The following is a 20,621-nucleotide window of genomic DNA, read 5'->3' as shown; positions in this document are numbered from 1 at the left end:
CTACGTATCTGAGCAAGCACCATCCTGCCATATGCCCAGAGGAGCGAGGGACTTCAAAGATGTAGTCAGTCAACATTGCTTCTGGTGTGAACTGAAACCAAACATAAACAAAACTGTTTCTTTCAAAATTTAGAGAAAAGATGGATCAAGGACAAAAATTCAAAGCCATTTTCTGTAATTAGACGCAATGCAACCTAAAGAAACCTGTAACAGCATTTATGGTCTCTAGGTACAAGATTGTTTATATGAATGAATAACATTTCTTCAGTGTTATTGCTAGACAGGAGAATCCTTGAATAGATTTTCCACCTACTTCATCGCTTTCTTGTTTTCCAAGTGGCTTTTTAAGAGATGATGCTCCCCTGTGTTTGTGTTTAGCTGTCATCACCTGCCCACACGACGGATCTTTTTCCCCTAGCAGAGAAAAAACTCTTACCCCAAACGGGGTAATTTTTGGATGAGGGCCCATTTGAATTGCTTCTCCTTGCTCTACCCTCAGAAGCTCTGTATAGCACAGGTGAAAATTTCCACATTTCAGCTTTGTCAAGAGAAAAGTAGCTAAAAATTTCTAAACTAAGCCCTGTCTCTTCCTCTCCACTCCAAAACTGCATTTTTCCTATAACCTCTTTTCTTTGAACACCACGTTTTGTACCCTCAGAGCGATACAACGTTCTATTAGATAGTGCATGGAGTTAAGAATGCGCTTTTTAATTAACAGTTTCATAACGCTCCTAATTTCTAAGTGGAGAGGAAAATCCCACCACTCTATCACATCTGAAGACCACCAGACCTTTTTTGACCCCAACACACATTCACAGTCTAATAGAGATAAAAATACTCTTGCAGTCTGCACTGATGCACTGGAGGGAAGGGGTGACACCCAGAGGGACCCTGGCAGGCTGGAGAGCTGGGCCTGTTCGAGCCTCATGGCGTTCAACAAGGCCAAGCGCAAGGTCCTGCATGTGGGCCAGGGCAACCCCAAGCACAGGTATAGGCTGGGTAGAGAATGGATTGGAAGCAGCCCTGAGGAGGGCTGGGGGGTGTTGGTGGATGAGAAGCTCAACATGACCCACCAGTGTGCCCTGGGTGGCACCAGAAGCACCGTGGCCAGCAGGGTGGGGGAGGGGAACCTGCCTCTCTGCTCTGGGCTGATGAGACCCCACCTGGAGCACCGCATCCAGCTCGGGGGCTCCAGCATGAGAAGGACATGGACCTGTTGGAGTGATTCAGTGAGTCCAGAGGAGGCCACAGAGGTGACCAGAGGGCTGGAGTACCCCTCCTGTGAAGACAGCCTGAGAGAGTTGGGGTTGTCCAGGCTGGAGAAGAGAAGGCTCCGGGGAGACCTAAAGGGGCCAACAAGAAGGCTGGAGAGGGGCTTTTTACAAGGGCAGGTGGCGATAGGGTAAGGCTAACGGTGTTAAACTGGAGGAGGGCGGAATTAGGTGAGCTGCTGGGAAGAAATCCTTCCCTGTGCGGGCTGCGCAGGCCAGGCTGGGGGCCCCGTCCCTGGGGTGCTCAGGCCGGGCTGATGTGCTGCCCCACAGCCCCAGCTGGGAGCCAAGGTACCATCTAGGTCTGCCCCAGGGGGTGGTAGTAAACCCAGCACCTACTAGAACTTATTATACACTTGGGATAATTGTTTACAATTGTGTTTTCTCACAGGTAATTCCCATGGGTTCTTATGAGCCTTCTCTCCATTTAAAGGTACAGTATCCTTTTTTTTTCACCTGGCATCTTCTGTGGGGAGGGCATTTTGTTAGTAGGGGGCTTTCTTTGCTTGAGGGTAGACCTTTTATTATGCTGATTAGGATAGTTCATACATAACCCAAGTAATTTTCTGTTCGGTCTCATTAACCATTTTGCTCTCCTCAGTTTATCTTGTAAAGGCCCAGCCTGAGATATTTACGGTGTCTATTCCATCTCAAAGGCCACGCCTTGTTAACCAGCTGTAACATCCTCTGGGTTTCAAATTCTTGTTTTTAATAATAGATATTTACATACTTTGTCTAAGGCTCAGTTTTGATCTAATGCTGAGCCTGTGGAATACAGGTGTGACTTTGAGCAGCCTGGGCTGGTGGGAGGTGTTCCAGCCCATGGCGGGGGTGGAACTGGGTGACCCTGAAGGACCCTTCCCACCCAGACCAGCCTGTGAGCCTATGGGGGGTGTGGGTGTGGTGGGGTGTGGGGGGGTGTGTGTCTGTGCGTCTGTGTGTGTGTGTCTGTGTGTGTGTCTGTGTCTGTGTGTGTGTGTGTCTGTGTGTGTGTCTGTGTGTGTGTGTCTGTGTCTGTCTGTGTGTCTGTCTGTGTGTGTCTGTCTGTCTGTGTGTCCGTGTGTGTGTGTCTGTGTCTGTGTGTGTCTGTCTGTGTGTGTGTGTCTGTGTGTGTCTGTGTGTGTGTGTGTCTGTGTGCGTCTGTGTGTGTGTGTCTGTCTGTGTGTCCGTGTGTGTGTGTCTGTCTGTGTGTGTGTGTCTGTGTGTGTGTGTCTGTGTGTGTGTGTCTGTGTGTGTGTGTCTGTGTGCGTCTGTGTGTGTGTGTCTGTCTGTGTGTCCGTGTGTGTGTGTCTGTCTGTGTGTGTGTGTCTGTGTGTGTCTGTGTGTGTGTGTGTCTGTGTGCGTCTGTGTGTGTGTGTCTGTGTGTGTGTCTGTCCATGTGTCTGTGTCTGTGTGTCTGTGTGTGTCTGTGTGTGTCTGTGTGTGTCTGTGTGTGTCTGTGTGTGTGTCTGTCTGTGTGTCCGTGTGTGTGTGTCTGTGTGTGTCTGTGTCTGTGTGTGTGTGTCTGTGTGTGTCTGTGTGTGTCTGTGTGCGTCTGTGTGTGTGTGTGTCTGTGTGTGTGTCTGTGTCTGTGTGTGTGTCTGTCTGTGTGTGTGTGTCTGTGTGTGTGTCTGTCCATGTGTCTGTGTCTGTGTGTCTGTGTGTGTCTGTGTGTGTCTGTGTGTGTGTCTGTCTGTGTGTCCGTGTGTGTGTGTCTGTGTGTGTCTGTGTCTGTGTGTGTGTCTGTCCGTGTGTCTGTGTCTGTGTGTCTGTGTGTGTCTGTGTGTGTGTCTGTCTGTGTGTCTGTGTGTGTGTCTGTGTCTGTGTGTGTGTCTGTCTGTGTGTCCGTGTGTGTGTGTCTGTGTGTGTCTGTGTGTGTGTGTGTCTGTGTGTCTGTGTGTCCGTGTGTGTGTGTCTGTGTGTGTCTGTGTGCGTGTGTGCGTGTGCGTGTGTGCACTCCAGACTGCAAACGCCGCTGACTGCAGCTGGCTGACATGGACGAGCCGAGCGCTTTGGCTCAGCTCATGACTGAGCGCTGGAAGACAACGCTCCATCAGCTCCTTGGAGGCGAGTGTGGTGGGAGGCTCTGCTGGGCTGTTGGCCACGGTGGTTGTGTCTGCTCCCCTGGCAGGAACGGCTGTGCCCATCAGAGCCATGGAGGTCGTGACAAGAACAGGCTGTGTCTTGTTGATGATGGGCTTTAATTTCTTTAAAAGCTGTAAACAAAACCATCCATCACTAGATCTGATGTGCGAGTGGTTCACACTGTGCAGAGCAGAGATCCTTGCAAAGCATTAGCAGGTTCTCAAAAAATTAAAAAAAAAAATGCATAAAGGCCTTAATGGTTTTATTTTATTAAAGGAAAAGTGGCTTAACATTAACACCTACAGTCGCCTGAGAGCACAGTCTTTGCTCCTCTCACACACCTCTCAAAGAAGGGAAACAGCAAAGCCTGGTCACAGGCCATTTCACACTTGTGCGTTGAGCGGTCAGGCTGCCTTGTACCTGAGGTCGTTTTTAACTTTGCAATGAGTTCCAGTGGATCGAGAGCATGTTTTACTTGGGTTCTTCAAGCGAAAAGAAAATACACTTTTTAAAACATGAATACATTTTAAGTATGTCATGTACAATAATTTATTCACAATATTTTCATTCTAAATGAGTTCTAAAGTGTTAGGAAATATTTGCATAAGAAAATCTTTGTAGATTTGATCTCCTTAAAAATAAAATCACTCATTCATGATGTAATAATTAGTAAGAAGTACAAAGTGATCTAATACCTATTCTTCTGTATCAAATTGGCTTTCATTTTTAATCATAAATGCTGCCATTCCTAGCACTTGAATAATTGCAGTTTGCATCAAGCTGTCTAGGGGATGTACTCAGCCTTGGGAGAAGGAAAACAGACCACTACTTTGTTTTCTTTTCAAAGGCCAGACCAAAACTTTTGCACCCATAGCAGGAAAGGTGTTGAGAACCTCATCACAAAAATGCAGCAGCGCTTCTTCCTATGTCTTTGGCACTGCTGCTTTGCATCCTTCTGTGGCAAATGAAAGCTGTGGGCAACTATTATGGGGTGCTCATTAACAGAAGAAATGAAGGGGATTTTTCAGCCTCCTTGCCAGACCGCTGGCATGCAGGGCATGCAGACAAATAAAGAAGTCAAACAGCATGTGGGCAGGAGCCAGAAATGCATGCAATGACTTCCGCGGTATTTGCCTTGTAAGATTTTCAAGGCGGGTGAAGTAGCAGTGTAGTTCAGCATCACTATCCCGCTCAGTCGAGTGAGGAAGGAGCACCAGCATTTACTCGGAAGTTGATCTTAATCATCAAATTGTTACCAGTTTTAGTAGCACTAGGTTTTAGAACTAAGAGGTAAGTATGGCTAACAAGATGGAAAAAAGACAGGGGTTGGCCGTTTTCCTCTTGCTTTGAGTATGAAAGGCCACATACTTCAAAGTCCAGAAGTTGTCCCTGGTGTGTTCATATCTTCAGGTGAACATTATTCCTTAGGCAACAGGAACATGTGCTGTAAGTCTGTATTGTTAGCTACATGAGTAGTAAATGCTTATTACTCTTAAAGATGCACGAGCTCGTTACGTTATCGTGTGTTCAGGAGGTGCGTACCGGTTGGACATCTCCACAGTTGATCTGCAGCTTTTGCTGACAACACCCATCTGCTGGTGACCACATGCTAGAGAATACGTGTCTGCCAGAATAAGTTTATCTGCTGGTGATGTTTGAGAGCTGCGTTTCTTATCCATGACACCCAAACCCATTCCACCCTGTTCTGCTCATGAGCACTTACTGAGGCACGAGGCAAAAAGGAAAATGTGAAGGAAACAAGCGTTCCAAGTTCACCTTAATTACTTTTAGCTGCAAATGTAAACCATCATGTTAACGGTGCATACGCTTTTCCTGGAAAGGGCAGCTGAGCTTGTAACACAATTATTTTTTATTTTTTTTTACTTTTTTTTCTTTAACTTTTAATGTGCTATTAACACCCTGTGAGAGGTGATGGTTCTGCACATCATAGATGTGGGAGCCACTATTTGGCCGGGTGAACTAGTCCTTGTGAGGCTTCCCTTTTTCCAGCTTTAGTGTTTTCAGATAAGATCTTATCTGAAGAGAGCTTGGTGCCTATAAGTTGCAGATGTTTAAACAGGAAATCTGTACCTTACAATTTTTAACTTTTTTTCAGGTTCTGAGCTGCACAGAGTCCATTTCTATAAAAATACTCCCTTCCAGACCTGCTCCAAACTTTACCTGCTGTTTAAAAGGTATGTCCTTTCATCAGTCCCATGTTCTTTTTAAAGGCTGTTCCGTACTTTGCTCCAGGGTTTGCAAGTGTTCTGTGTCCTTAGGAAATTGTTCATCCAGTTATGACCAGTTGTGGTGATACAGAGAGATATTGGGGTAGAGACAGTAGACAGTAAAAGACAGAACTGGAAGCCTCAGCCAGCAAAATTAAAAATATGTATTTTGTTGTGACTTAATAACCTTTCTACACTGAGCCATTTTCTGTTCATGTAGGCATTTTACATTTGAGTCTTATACCTCTCTAGAGGCTCACAAATGTTAGGGAGCATAACTGATGTTTGGAGATATACTATGTGATGTCTGCCTTTCTTCACTGACTGCTCTTTCAAGAGCTTCTTGTACATATGTGTCTTAGCTAATACGGATCTAAAGTCCCATGTGTCATGTGCCTTTACTGTTAGCTTCATATGGAAGTTTATACCAGCTGAACTTTGTGCCTCACACTTGTTGATTAAAAGCTGGCCAAGCACTTATTTAAAAAAAAAATAAATTAAAAGTATCATGGCAAATCTGGCACTGACGGACAAGAGAAAAGCAATGGAGGAGCTCTAATTCCCAAACTAGGAGCTGTGCTACAGAAACGAAGGGCAACTCTCCAGGGAAGACACAGCTCCTGAGGAAGGGCGCACTGTTCGCTCGGGTACAGCTCCCGTTGAAGGGAAAACCCCTCCAGCAGTGCGGAGGCACGCACTTACCGGTCTCGACAGAGCTGAGCTTTTGCTTTATGCCGTTCGATTCCATGCTGTCTCGCAGCCCTGAATCAGCTTTTTCTTGAATCAGAATCACGTCAAGTGGGCAACCGCTCGTGCATGGTGGCATTGCTCGTGGCTACAGCCACTTCAGCTCCCGTTGGGTGCGTTGCAGCTCAGCGGTGCAGGTGCTGCTGGGGAAGCGCCCGCACAACTTACTGCCATGAGTCTCGCAAGACAAAAATCCTCACGTGCCTTCTGCATTGCAGTTGTGGTGGGTTTTCAGTGTGAATCAGTAGGTGGTTGTCTCATCAGCCTGTGGGCTACGGACAAAAACAGTTTAAGGGCCCATCTGCCTCAGGTACCACCGAGCGTGGCCCAGTGAGGCACTGGTTAATGGCTGGGGCTCCCAGTGCTGTCGCAGGGCGCACAGAGCATCCAGGCTGAATTCCTTGTTTTCCTCATATTTTTACATAGGAAAATACTTCATAGTAAATTTGCTTTTGAAAAAAAAAAACCCAAATATAATCTGAATAAATTATTTCTAATGTACTTTTACTGTTAAGCAGAGTTCCTCTCCAAATGCAAATGATCTTGGGCTCTGAGAAGGGAGCCCAGCTCTAGAAGGGCTGTCCTCAGCCCGTTAACTTTTGAGGTGACCACCTAATGCTTCTTTAAACATAATCTCTCTTGTGTCCCAAGGCAATCGTGCTTAATGTTCAGCAGCAAAGTAGATTTAACATGTTAAAATCATGGCCTAGTCAGGTGTACCTGGCATGTGGCAGATGGGAGACAGGGCAAAACATACTAAAATTCTTAGTAGTGTTTTTAGCATGTAATACTACTTAGTGAGTTTTAGTTGGGTGTTTGATGGGAGAACAGTGTGCTCCTAAATTACTTATCGTAGGTTTGTTGATGATTTCTGGTATGGATTCTTTCTTTGCCTGTTTCTCAGCTTCCCCATAAACAAAGCTCGGTCTTAAAAATTAAGATGTCTTTGGGTGCTACCAAACCTCTTCATGTTGTATTTTTCAGAGATGGAAAGAATGATTACACTAGGCTTTGATGTTGAGAGAAGTATTTTAGCCGTTATCTAATCAATAAGACCACTTACAAATCGTCTTTGCTGGAGGAGACTAACATTATTCAAACAGACATGCCATTTCCTTTAGCAGAATGCCTATTGCAGTTTCTAAAGCAATTTTTTTTTGTTGTTTATTTGGTTTTGGTTGTTTGGTTGGGGTTTTTGGAGTTTTTTGGGGTTTTTTTTTTTGCATGTTGTGTGTAAAATAATAGAGCTGTAGAGTCCCTATTAATTGCTGAGTTTAGGGACCACATGTTGGTACCTTTTTGGTAAATTCTAAGGCTGCCTAAGCCTTAGCGGATAAATAGCTGCTTTTGCAGAAGAAGCTGGTGCTCCTTTCAGAATGGTTGTAGGAAGGAAAAAGGAGCTGATTCAAGTTAAGTTGTCACGGGTGTACTTCAGAGATGTCCGCAGAAAGGACGTGTGGCCTTGAATGTTGGAGGTGTGCGGTGATACTGAGTGTTTACCGCATACGGCTGGCATAAAGCTATGGGTTTTACAAGACCTATCATGGGTGTGGGCCTGAAGATGATTCCTTGTCTGCTAATTGCAAGATGCAAAGTTATGGGGAAATTTCCTGTAACAACAGAACTGGAAGCTGGACCTGGTGGGGCCCCTTCGAATGGATGCTGAGCACCTCCCGTGGTAAGGATATCCTTTGCTTTTCCAGTTAGGATGCAGCATCCTGGCAGGTGAGTCCGGGGCCTGGTTCCCACCTCTGCTCTCCTTGCCACGTCTGCAGTTTGGAGAAGGTCGTCCTGGAGTCAAATCTCAGGAGGTAGGTGGTAGTAGATAGTGATTTAATTACTGGCCTACACAGAATGTTTATTTCAAGCGTGGGTTTGGTTTCAAGGTGCATTTTCTTGGGGAAGACATTGCATCCCTTGTGCTCGGTAAGGGGCTGCGCTGCCTGCTGGGTCTGAGACGGGAACCGCGTCAGCGCCGCAGTTTGCAGACAGATGACGGAGCTGGGGGGTGAGCTGCCGCCTGGGGTCCTGGCTGCAGCTGTGCACCCCACAACTGGGCTCTTCAGTCCCTCTCCTTTGCCAGCTGAGCTGCTGGTTGGAGTGCTTCCTGACATGCCTTCAGCAGAACATGGCAGGATGCATTAAAAACTTTAGATCGGATTTACCAGTGAGCTGCTCGGGCAGTCCACCAGCACCTCGTCAGCTGGGAAAGGGTGGCTGTGCCTGGTCAGTGGCTGTTGCCTTGGCTGTTGCAAGGACATTGCTCAATCCCCGCCAGTGCTGTAGAGGAGCTGTAGGTGGTGAGGTGAGTTCTCATCTGGTTTGCATCACAGCTTTGGGACAGGTCCCCTGAGCTACAGCAGCCACTGAGTAACAGGGGGGTCTCCCAGCACTGAGGCTGGTTTGAGGGGCTGTAGGTTACAGGCGTGTGAGGAATTACTGGAAGCTGGTAAGGAGCAACCTGCAGAGAGGCTCATACAGTTAAATGTCACTTTAACCTCTCCTGCCACGGACAGGGGTGCCACGCTGCCATCAGCATCCACTGCTCGCTGCCGTACTTGGGGTTTGGATTGGTTATTCACAGCAGCAGCAAGGAAATAAATAGAGATTGGGGAATGAACCTTTTGCCCTGCCTCGAAAGCTAAGCTAGTACCAGCAGTGCTGCTCTTGGCTTTGGGTTTGTGCGGTGTTCACACTAATGAGGTTTTGGTCTGGCTGAGACCCTCGGGGCTGCCCAAGCACCAGTGAGAAATACTGATAAACTGCATCGGGCAGGTACAAGAAATGGTTGCAAAGTTAAAATAGGCACAACGGATGGAGCTTGAATACAATCGCACAAGCTAAAATTTCCCCCCCTTTGAAATGCAGAGCCTGCTGCTGGGGCTGCGAGGGCAGCACAGCCCCAACGGGTGGGGGTGGGGGTTGGGGTTGGGTGGGAAAGAGCATCCACCAGAGCGGAGCTGGGACACTGACCCCCCTCACCGCAGAGGCGAGCTGGCCCCAGGTGTGAGCTACGGGCTGCGGGCCACCCCGCCTCCCAGTTCTGTGTTTATTAGTGATTTTAAGGCAAATGAATCTTCCTCCTCTTTTGTCTCCCCCTACTTACATCAGTCACTAAAAAAATGTACATGGCTGGTTTGAAGACTTAGCCAGTTTTGGCATTTGTACTTACACTGACAAAATGCTGGTCTGTGCAGAGCATCGGAGGAACATCGTTCTGACAGCCCATTGAGTTTTACATCTCCAAACTTTCCTGGTTAATGTACCATGGGCTGCGGGCTGCTCTCCCCTCCTCTCCACTCCCTGTGCTGACGCCAGGGCCCTCGGAGCTGCTGGCTGCCGGCACATGTACCCAGGGATGGCTCCTGGCAGGCGGCAGCATCCCAGCACCCCGGCACCCCGGCACCCCAGCACCCCAGCACCCCGGCACCCCAGCACCCCGGCACCCCGGCACCCCGGCACCCCAGCACCCCGGCACCCCAGCACCCCAGCACCCCGGCACCCCAGCACCCCGGCACCCCGGCACCCCGGCACCCCGGCACCCCAGCAACCCAGCACCCCGGCACCCCAGCACCCTGGCACACCAGCACCCGGCCCAATGCCGCCCGCGGCAGCAGCGCAGCACAGGGCTTTGGCTATTTCTGGCTCCGCTTCGCCAGGGGAAAATGGGCATGTGGCAGCACACAGGGTTAGAGAAGAAGCAGCGGCTTTTGCACAAATGACGCTACCGAGCGATGCTGAAAGAGAGGGACAATACAAAGCCAGACGGGGCAGGCCACGTGCATGTGTGCTCTTGGTGCAAAAAAGGTCCCCTCAAAGGGATAACATTTTGACAGCATTGTGACGGTGCCATAGCGTTCTTTTGATTTGCATTTTCATGTTCACATAAGCTGATGATGAGGCTTATCCTATAGCAATAAATAAATAAATAATTTTTAAATTAAATGTTTCCTGAAAAGCCAGCAGTAAATAAAAATAAACCCCATCCACTAGTTCTCTTTTCATAATATTGGAGACTTTCATTTCATAAGAGAGAGAAAATCAAAGCAGAATGTGGAAATACAAAACAAGCATGCCAGAAACCCTTGGAGAAGCCTGTGATTTACAAGGGAAAAGGATGAGCTGAAAGCATAACATATAAAATATTGAATATTCAATAATAAATATGTATGTAAAGAACTAAGAAAAAAAACCTTTTCTGAGCATATTTGTGGAAGCTTTTTGGAAAAGTGAGAAGCTTAAAAGCAACAGAATCACAGAATGTGGTTGTGTTGAGTACAGGCACAACATTTCATGCTGGCAGTGGAATTACCTTGGAATGATGGAACTGAGCAGTTACGACCCTCCAACAGCAATAGCTGGTAGATTGGTACCTTAATGTTCCCTGAACTTGTTTTATTATACCATTTGCTTATAAGCTTGCATTTTATTATTTAATCATAGACATTCAATCTATGTCTTTTTTCTCCCCAAATTCCCAACCAACAGTCCCACAGAATAGTGCTTTAGGGCCCCAATCCGTGTCACAGTGCACTCCAGTTTTCTTTGCCTTACCTTGACCAGTCCAAAAAAGGAAGAAAGAAAAGGCAAGTATAGTAGATTAATATAGATGCTGCAGATTTGTAATAAAAGTTTAACTCATTTTTTAGCTGATTGACACCTTTCCCCTTTACTTTCTCGTTTTAAAAGGACCATTTGCTGGCATTTCCCTTACTGCCTGCGTTTTCCAGCATGTTGTTCACTCTTTTATTTGACTGGTGTTGGAAACTGAATTCTCTTTTCTAATACATCATTCTTGAAATGAAAAATTGTTCAGGACTGAATAGAGCTCATTTGATCAGATAAAGCATCAAGTTAACACCGTGGAGTGTTAGAGCATCAGTGTTTCAGGCTGGTTGTGGTGGGTCAGTGTATTTATGTTTGCTGCAGCAGCTGCTGAGCTCGGTGCCGTCCTGAGAGCACCTGGCAAGCTTGAGACACTGGAAGAATTAAAATCTCGTGCGTGTTGTTGGCACATCTTAATCACGGGCAATCTTTCTTACCTTACTGTGCCCACCGTGCAATATAGTATTTACTGTTAAAGCCGTACCTCGGGCAGTTATTCTGTAAGTGAGTAATAGAAGTGAAACAATTCAACATCTGTAGCGCAGGAATGCCCGGCTGAGCCCCAATTCAGCTGTTTCTCTGTGTGCACCGACTCTTCGGTGACCCCCCGCAGACCTCACCCACAGGTCAGCTGTAACAGTGAGTGTTCAGCAGATCTTTCCTCTCTGGCTCGTTCCCAGCTTGTGCTTTTGTGTTTCAGATGGGACGTTGGAGCTGACCCACCACTGGGGTCAGCTGCTGGAAGCCCGATGTCCTTCGTGGCCAGTGGAATGGAACGAAGGACTCTAAGTAGCAGGGGAGGATTGAGGTAGAGTGGGTTTTAACCAAACTCCCATCTAATTTTGTAATTTTGAAGCAGTCAAAATTACTGATGGAGACGTTCTGTCACGATGCAGCTTACTAACAGCAGGACCAAGTGCGCTGAGGGAGGTCACCCTTACCCTCCACGGGCTGGGGGAAGTCATCCTTACCCCCCTGGGTTGGGTTGGGGGGGTCACCCTTGTGCCCCAGACCGGGGACAGGGCAGCGGTAAAGGTTGTGTGCAGCTGCTGTAGGACAGGTGGTAAAGAGCAGGTTAAAAACGGCCGAGCCCTGTCCCATCCAGGGCAAAGTCAGATGCCTACAGTGTGAGCTGGTGTTTCTCTCCAGCGTTTTGATTAATTATTTTGGTCATCCATTCAGTGAAGTATTTGCAGTGCAGTGCAGTGAACTGAAATGACCTAGAAATAATTCCCTAACACAACCTGACGCTCTGGCTTATATTCAGAGAGAAATTTATTGTTTTACTCACAGAAGATCTTCATCAAAATGCTCCTCAGTCATTCCAGGGTAGCTGTTTCCATTCCTGCAATACCAAAGAGCTTTATATCCACAAGGTGATATTTAGGGGCTTCTGCTTCAGGAGTTGGGTGTGTTGGGGCAGAAATGTTGCTCGTGGTGCTCCAGAGGAGACCCACAGGACACTGCCCCTGGTGCAGCCCCAGCCACGGGAATTGCAGCTGTTTTTCCAGGAGTGAGCCCTGGTGTTCCTGCTGCTGTCGCCATGCCAGGCCAGGGGGCTGAGCAGGGGCGCAAAGGCCAGACTGTGCTGGCTGTAATTGTAATTTTAATTGATTGCGTGCAGGGATAGCTGTTCATCTGCAGGCAGGACTGGGATGGAAAAGCGGTTGTATGTTTGCATGTGGTATTGCCATTAAACGATAGTGCCAGAGATGCCTGGAAAATCTTTTTGTAGACTAAACCTAGCCTTTTAAACTTTTTTTATGTTAAACTTGTTTAGATGTTCCCAGGTTGCTTTAGAATAATTATAATGAACAGAAATTGCATTGATGTAATGTAATAAGGCAGTGACTTGTTCCATTCCATTTTATTCCCCTTCCAGCACTAAGTGGGTATCCACTTCAGTAACGTGTAGAAGAGACTCCAGACAAAAATTTAACATTGTACATTTTGGCTATTTTCTACCCACTGTTACTTTAAAATTTTATAAAACCCTCTCAACTACTTATATCCAACTTACACCCTCCACATGTAAGGCAGCTATTCCTATGTGACTAAAGCACCATCGCTGGCAAAACACATTAATTCTTGTCCTTGTGAGAATGCCTGATCCATCCTGTCCTTCTCTTAGGCAGCACTGGACACATTTAGCACCATCATGTACTTATGACTCAGAAATAACTCACAGGATTGCTTCAGCCTGTTTGGTATTCAAAAATAATAACTGACTATTTGCCACTGGTTTTTTATGTGAGACCTTTTGCCATCCTGGAGAAATAAAGAATCAGATGTTAAGTTGCAAAATGGCATAAGTAAGTTTCCCCCCACCAATTCGTAAATTTTAATTTAGAGGCAAGTCTTGAGTGAGTGCACTGGTAAAATGTGAGCGTGTGTGTGTGTGCACGTGTGCAACCGTGTCTGCCCACGTGCGCAGGGTCTGGCAGTTGGGGGTCACTGTCCCCTGGGCTGTAACCTGCCTGCTGCAGGACAGCACCGCGAGCTCCTGAGCTGACGGAGTCAATGGCTTACACGTTTGCTCAGAAGAATAGAACAATACAGCTCTGTAGCCCTAAATATTAATTGGATTTCTGTGGAAATAGAGGAAAATTGCTCACTGTCTAGCAATCGTTAGCAGGTAAGAGTGGCAGGATTATTGACTGGCCTCAACTTGTAGAGGCAGGAGTGAGAAGTGGCAATACCTACATCAGCTTCATAAGGCTCAGCTTTGCGGAGGGACTGATATGTTTCATTTTACTGCATTTAATTCCCCTTGTGCTCTGTTTTTTATTTTTTTTTTTCATAGGAAGAAGAGAGGAAATAAGGCAGATTCAGACCAGAAAAAAACCCAGGAAAAATTGTAGGTGGGTAAACCCCTTCCTCCCACTTCATTCTTACTTGTTTTATTTTTAAATATCTTCCTAATCAGTCAGCGTTTGTCATGAAGATAATTGACTGCTGTTGTTCTTCCTTGTCATTGCCTCCTATCCATGTGCTGAGCAGCTGCCCAGGCTGCCCGGAGGAGGAGTGACTTACACCTGCCCCTATCTGCACAGCTGCGGCGCCTGCCAGGGCTGGGTGGGAAGAAGTAGTGTAGATAAGGGCAATGAGCAGAAGGTAGAGCAGAAGTTGCCACAGCATCTTCAGGGCCATCTCTAGACACTAGGAATAACTGGCCATGTATTTATTTATACAGCATGTAGGGGGGCTTTGTTTCTTTTTTTTTGTTTGTTTGGTTTGGGTTTTTTTGGCACAGGTTTTTGGTGTTTTTTTTTTTTTTCTCATCCCTCCAATTTATGATCCTGAGCACTGTATGAAACTTGGAAAGAAAGAAGGGAATAAAAAGAACCTTTAGAATATAAAGCCTGATGCCCGCCTCCTTACTCTGATGAGTGAGCAGTAAAACTTGTTAATTTGTTGTAGTTTGGCAGATTTACGTACACAAAGGTAGGAGCAGCAACTACAGCTGGTAGGCAGCTGCTGCAGCTCACGCTTGGCTTTGAGTTGATCACGTCGGGTTCCTGGGCAATCAGGCTTTTGTGTTGGTGCTTTCCTCATCATGCCTGGCTGTGTGTGTTTGGAGGTTGCCATACAATGGATTTCTGACTCCTCTTCATTGGGAATCCAACTGGAGGTGGAAAGGACCAAGAGGGGACTGTCCGAATGCTTTACACGACCGATTTTTGCTGCTCCCTGCTGGGTTCAGCAGCAGCTGCCAGATGTGGTCGTGACTACGAAGGGATGCTGGCGGGCAGGAGATGCTATCTGGTACTTACTCCCAGGCTGCGGTAGGCATGAGTGCCTCTGCACCTGAATGCATAGCCATGCCTTTGGGTTATAACCCAGCCCCCTGTGAACCAGCCAACAGCGGGAGTTGAGTAATTTTAATAGTTAATTGTAATGCTATTGTGGCCTGAGCAGAGCAAACCAGAAATAATCAGGCTTAAAACAAACAAAAAAAAAACCCAAAAGCAACATTGTGTTATTTTAGAATAAAAGCACATGTAGCTGAACTAATACTCCTGACGAGCAAGGACATGGATTTCTCTCAGGGCATCCTGCGTTCCTGCAGGGAATAAGTGACCTTATTTGCATTTTTCTTGTTGAATTGCTGCTGGGATTTCTGCAGCATGGCAAGAGAAAATTCCTCCAGGAGAACATGGAAATATCACAGCACTAACGCAATATCCTTCAAGTAGGTTCCTTTTCCTCAGCCCCCCCTCGCCCCGGCACTGCCGCCTGGCCAGCCCCCCAGCTCTGAGCGGTGCCCGCTCCCTCAGCCCCCGCGCGCAGCCTTGCTCTTGCAGCGCGGTGTGAGAGCGGCGGGCCGTGAACGCAGCACACAACGCCCGTGAACCGAGCACTGAAGGTGCCGTACATTTCCCTCATTTCAAAAGCATCGCAGTGGCTCCTTCCCTCCTCTCCAGAACCATCCGTGACCTTCCCTGTGTGCTCCTGCCTCTTCCAAAAGCAGGCGCTGCCCCCGCCTTGGACTCGCACGAATGCTCCTTTCTAAGGCCAGCGGTTTGAATTTGAAATCGAAGAATTTTAGCTACTTTTACAGGAGCATTTTCAATTCTAGTCATGTTCTCTACATTGTTTAGACCCTTTCCCAGGGTGGTGTCCTGTTCCAGTTTGATAGGTAGATAATCACACTCAAGAGCGTAGCGGCGCTCAGCTCCTCAGCAGCATCGCATAGGTGCAGTGTAAGGCAGTGCTGTGCACCCTACTTGCCAGCTTCTTACACCTGAATGGCAGCTGATACAGAGAACAAGGATGGTTTTGGTGGAAATACATTATCTGCCCGGTCAGCGTAGGGCTACTGTCCCACCAGCCCATCGGCTCCAGCCCGGGATGGTCGGTGCCTCGCTAAGGGCTTCGGAATTGGTGACTCCGGGGGCTGTGGTTCTCACCCCAGCGTATCGGCAGCAATCACAGAACGCACCGAAGGGACATTTATTTTAAAATCCAGGCTTGTTACTAGAGCTGCTCGGAGGGCCTGGTCTGCCAGCTTCCCCCAGGAGTATCAGAGCAGCAGGAACCTTTCACGCTTGCTGTATAATGTATGCACATACTAGCTAAAATTACAGATAGAGCAGCACATATTAATTATACGCATCACAAGTGTGACACAGCATTTTGATATTTGAAGGACATATTTTTTATATATATATATCGATATCTGAAAGATTTAGAACTTGCCTCATAGATAATAACGCACATTGGTTTTGTTCAATGAAAGACTGCGAAATTCTGAATTTAATGTATAATATAACCTTTATTTTTTTTCCTCTAAACTCTTGGAAACTTACATAACAATCGTGCTTTAATTATGACACCGTTTATAGACATTTAAAATGCATCTTAATTTATAAATATTTTACATTTGGTCCATAGAACAGGTTGCAATTTACTAAATAATACTGTACTCTTTTAAACAGGCTCTGTATATATTTTTGAATATGTATATATTACATATATATTTTTATATAGAGATAGATTTGCTTGGTGTTCAGATATTTCCTTATTGCAAAAAGCATATATGATCATACAATAATCTTCTTTTCAGGGCAAGTACTACAAAAAAGATACAGCTATTCACAGTTTACACACAGTAGTTCTACAACACTATTTTGTGCTATATGATAACGTTTGTACAGCTTTTTTCTAAAGAGCAGGTCTGTCAAACATCTGTCATAATTGTTTACAATCAAACATTAAATACTGCATTTTTCTTAGAACAACATGGGACTTGATTACATTAAACAATAAAGAGAAAGTTGGAATTTTTATCCTTAGTCTAATGAAATTCACAATTATAATGCGTATGCGTCATGTATAATGTTTGTGTAGGATGTACAGGTTTCCTCTAAATCCCAAAGACTTACAGGACTTTTGCATTTCAGCTATAGCCGTTTAGGATGTAGCTTAGATCTCATAATATTTTACAATTGATCTATGTATGAAACAGTTTAGAATCTACGAAACATACTCTGAGATTTTATGATGTAGTTTGAAATACATGTGTATTATATATATATTATTTCTACAATAATGTGCTTGACATTCTGAGAATAATACCTTATTGCAAGAACATGTTTGTCACCTTCAGACAAAAACAACAAAAAACCCAACATTCACAGTTAACATGTTTTTCACGTAGTAGTTCTACATAAATTGTGCTATCTAACATTGTACGTTGCACAAAAAATTGCTGAAAAGCATGTTTCATTGCACAGTTCTGTCACAGTCATTTACAATCAAATATCAACTACTGCATTTTCCATACTCCTTTGTGCCTGTCATATAGCTGCCAAACGAGAAATACCGTGCAGGGCCAACCGCTGTGCTCGCCACCCGCGGCGGGGGCTTTCGAGCTGTGTGGCAAATGCAGGCCGAGCCCAAAGTGGAGACTTTTGCATTATTGAAATAGCTTTCTCTCATGCCTTCATCACCACAAATAATATGTAAATAAAACCAAAACTGTTTTCAAAGTGCTAACGATCCATATTTTTGTAATTCACTTATTAGAAACTGTTAAAGTCCTTTAACAGATTAAAAATAACGGTTGTGACTTAAACCCTAATTTAGAACTCCAAGGACAAACATCAATCTTTAAGCCATCGGTTTGGTTTCTATTTTGGTGGCAACGCAATAATAGTAAAATAATAACAGCATAGTAAAAGCTCACGCTCTCTGAGCTTGAATTGCAAATAATTTGTATTTCTTTTACTCCTGGGAATCTTTAAAAGCTCTTGGATATTACTTCTCATTTTGCTAAAAAAGGTAGAAGTAATATTTTTGCCTCTAACGTCTGCGATTCATGTCATATTGGTTCACAAAGATACGTTCTTTTTCTAAGAAACAGTATATGTATTTTTAAAGAAATTTTTGATGCTATTTGAAAGTTATCCTGAAAGGCTAAGTACAGCCAGTGTTTGCAGCTGTGCTACGCTGTACCGCCACAAATAGCCACGTGACTTAATTTGCACTCGGAATGTTTATAAAGGCTGTGTCTACTGTTAATTGAAGGAAGTCTCCTCCCCCTCAAATAGCCACAACTGGAACAAGGTTTAAGGGCAGACTTTTTCACTGGAAATCACTTGTTTACAAAATACTTCATTCTATTGTACAAAACAATTCCAAACTTAATTTTACTCCTGCAAAGTCAGAAATAACAGTCTTGGGATTCAGCAGTAAGAAATATTGATAAACTACTAAAAATCAGCAGCACAAAACCTCAAATAGTCGTGCTAAAAGGTAGATTAAAAAGGTCTTGGCACATCAATTTACAAATTCCAAGATATGCAACTATTATTGTGAAAGGATAAAAACATTAACAGTCTGTGGATTGCCAGAGAACACAAAACACTGTCAACATCTGAGCTCGCACAATGGTTGGATCATACCCATGGCGATTCCCTTATAGTGGAGATGACCTTTTTTCTTTTTTTCTTTTTTTTTTCTTTTTTTTTTTTTGCCACTAGAGGTAGGTAATTATATTCTCAGACATAAATTTGTGGTCATATTCAACCATTTTTTTTTGTTTTTCTGGAGTAGTGTTGGTACTTTTACAATACAGAAGTTTAGATGTAGGCTTCTTTGTTTGCCGAGTTGCTCTGTTGGGCCTGGTCTGGCCCATTTTCAGGATGAGTGATGTCTTCACTCGGCTGAATCATTACTTGGATGCGCTGTTTAAAGAACAGCAATAAATGTGAGACAGGAAAAAAAAATATATTTCTAACCATTCTTTTTTTAAAATGCAATCCTAAAATCTTCTGTCTAATTGTTAGAGCTAAGATGAAAAATTCTGTCAATCTCCTGCAGGACCAAAAAGGCAGTAAGTCACGTGTAGTAAAACCCAGTTTCAGCTGTGTTCTGAACTTGACACCAAGGGTCGCAAGGACACATGCGAGATGGTAGGTGCCATTTTACAGTAAGAACTGAGCATGCCTAGAGGCAAGAACCGAGGAGAGCCTGCCGCTGGGACAGGCCCGGAGAGACACTGCCAGCCCACAGGTCAAGCCCAGGGGCTGCAAGTTTGCGGTGGGCAGCAGGGACTCAAGGCTGGACCTTAGAAGTGACCGCGACGTCCCCAGGGAGCAGACGGGATTAGAGGGTAGTGGCTGCAGCTTCTGGGAGTTACTACATCCAAGGATACAACAGGTAAAGTAGACTTCTATTTAGCATTGTTTTATTTCTATTCCATCTTTTCTAGTCCTTTTGTGTTCCCCGTTAAGGAAGCTTATCTGCCTGGCTCCCATCCGTACCAAGGAGAGCCCGGTTGTGATCATCGAAGCCTGGGAGTGGTGTAGGCTCCTCCTAGCATCAAATGATCACTTGTCAATGCTTTAAAAAAAGACCTTAATCCACAGCAAGACTGAGCTGAGGCACTTTTACTGTGGTCTTATACAACTCTGCCCAAGGAGGAGCTGTATTTTAGAGCAACAATTCTCCGTTTCCCTGTAAATGTTTCCATAAGATTAAGGGAAAGATATTCAAACCATAGGAGCTAAGAAGAAGCAGCGGAAAAAAAAAAACCCCATACATCTTTTTGTAGATGTCTTTGGAGGATAACAGTCTTTTAACATTTGTTGAAGACAAATATTTGGATCAAGATCTGAGCAAATCATCAGTTCTGCCTAAGATCATCTGTCCCTTTGCAAAGATGGCTCTGTCAGCAAATTTTAGAATATTCCAGAAGTTCTGACAAATTCATTTTGACAGTCTTTGGTTCCCAGAAGCACAGAGGACAGAGATGCATGTTTCAATACTTGCACTGAAGAAGTGTCTGTTATGCACGCAATACTACCGGCTGGAGAGGGAAAACTGAGGATGTACCGAGATTTAAATAAAATCAGGTATGGCAATGGTATGGGATTAAGCAGTGTATGGGTCAATAACCTTATTAACATCTCACACTCCTGTAGCAGCATTTCCCTGAGGACCTTAAAACAGATTTAAGCCATGCAACACCTCTCTCGTGGGAGGTGTCACCTCCTTTTAACAAACAGAATAGGGAATTGGGGAGAGGCTCGGAGCACACTGCAATGAGAAAAAGGCGTCTAATGTTCTTCATGAAGTAACTGTTGACAGAAATCCCTCAAATAAAGACTAAAGGGAAGTGCAGCATAATCATAAAATGCGTTCCAAAGATGTTAGATGCACTTGCTCTCAGCTTCAGTGGAACAAGGCAGACGGTGTAACTTAAGTGTAAAGCAGAACAGGGACTCAGATCTTTGATCACATTGCAAGGAGATGCTAAATAGGGTCAGCGCGAGCAGACTCAAAGCAGGAGTTATGTGGGTTTAGTCCTAACAGTTTGATCCCGATTCCTTACAGCATCACCTGTCTTGATACATGACAGCATGTCCTGTGTTAATAAGGACAAATTTACATATTTTGTAAACTGCTGCTTTGTTTTCTAGGTGTAAGGAACTGGGATGCAAAGTGTCTGGAACTGTCAAAGCCCAGAGATAAGGACCACATTTAACGCAGTGAATTATGTTTAACAACAGATGGTACAAACACTGTCTTGTCTTTTGTCTGGTTGGTACTTATTTTGCATTGAGCTGAAAAACATAAAAACAGCTGGGCTAAGCAAGTGAGGTCACAGAAAATATATAGTAGGGAGTAATGGCCCAACAATCTTTTATCACTGCACAGGTCTTGCAAGATGAAATCATGCTGTCAGGCTAAAGAGAGACTT

General features: G+C 45.1%; 1 protein-coding gene and 1 long non-coding RNA gene across 3 annotated transcripts in view; one reads left to right on the top strand and one right to left on the bottom strand.

Annotated features, from left to right (window-relative positions):
* The first annotated feature begins 8,006 nt into the window (after positions 1–8,006).
* On the top strand, positions 8,007–20,617 carry LOC308063355. Its single transcript, XR_013927928.1, has 3 exons — positions 8,007–8,121; positions 11,616–13,776; positions 18,740–20,617. It is a non-coding gene; the product is annotated as an uncharacterized lncRNA (long non-coding RNA).
* The window catches only part of SLC6A1 (solute carrier family 6 member 1), a 63,514-nt gene continuing 56,662 nt past the window's right edge, over positions 13,770–20,621 (bottom strand). For both annotated transcript variants that reach the window (XM_080386166.1, XM_080386167.1), the window contains one exon: positions 13,770–18,603. In XM_080386166.1, the coding sequence (XP_080242292.1) occupies positions 18,499–18,603 (105 nt within the window). In that variant the 3' untranslated portion in view covers positions 13,770–18,498. The remainder of the gene's footprint in view (positions 18,604–20,621) is intronic.

Source organism: Falco punctatus, assembly GCF_963210335.1.
Source record: "Falco punctatus genome assembly, chromosome: 4".
NCBI lineage: Eukaryota > Metazoa > Chordata > Aves > Falconiformes > Falconidae > Falco > Falco punctatus.
This window is presented reverse-complemented; position numbering and strand designations above follow the sequence as displayed.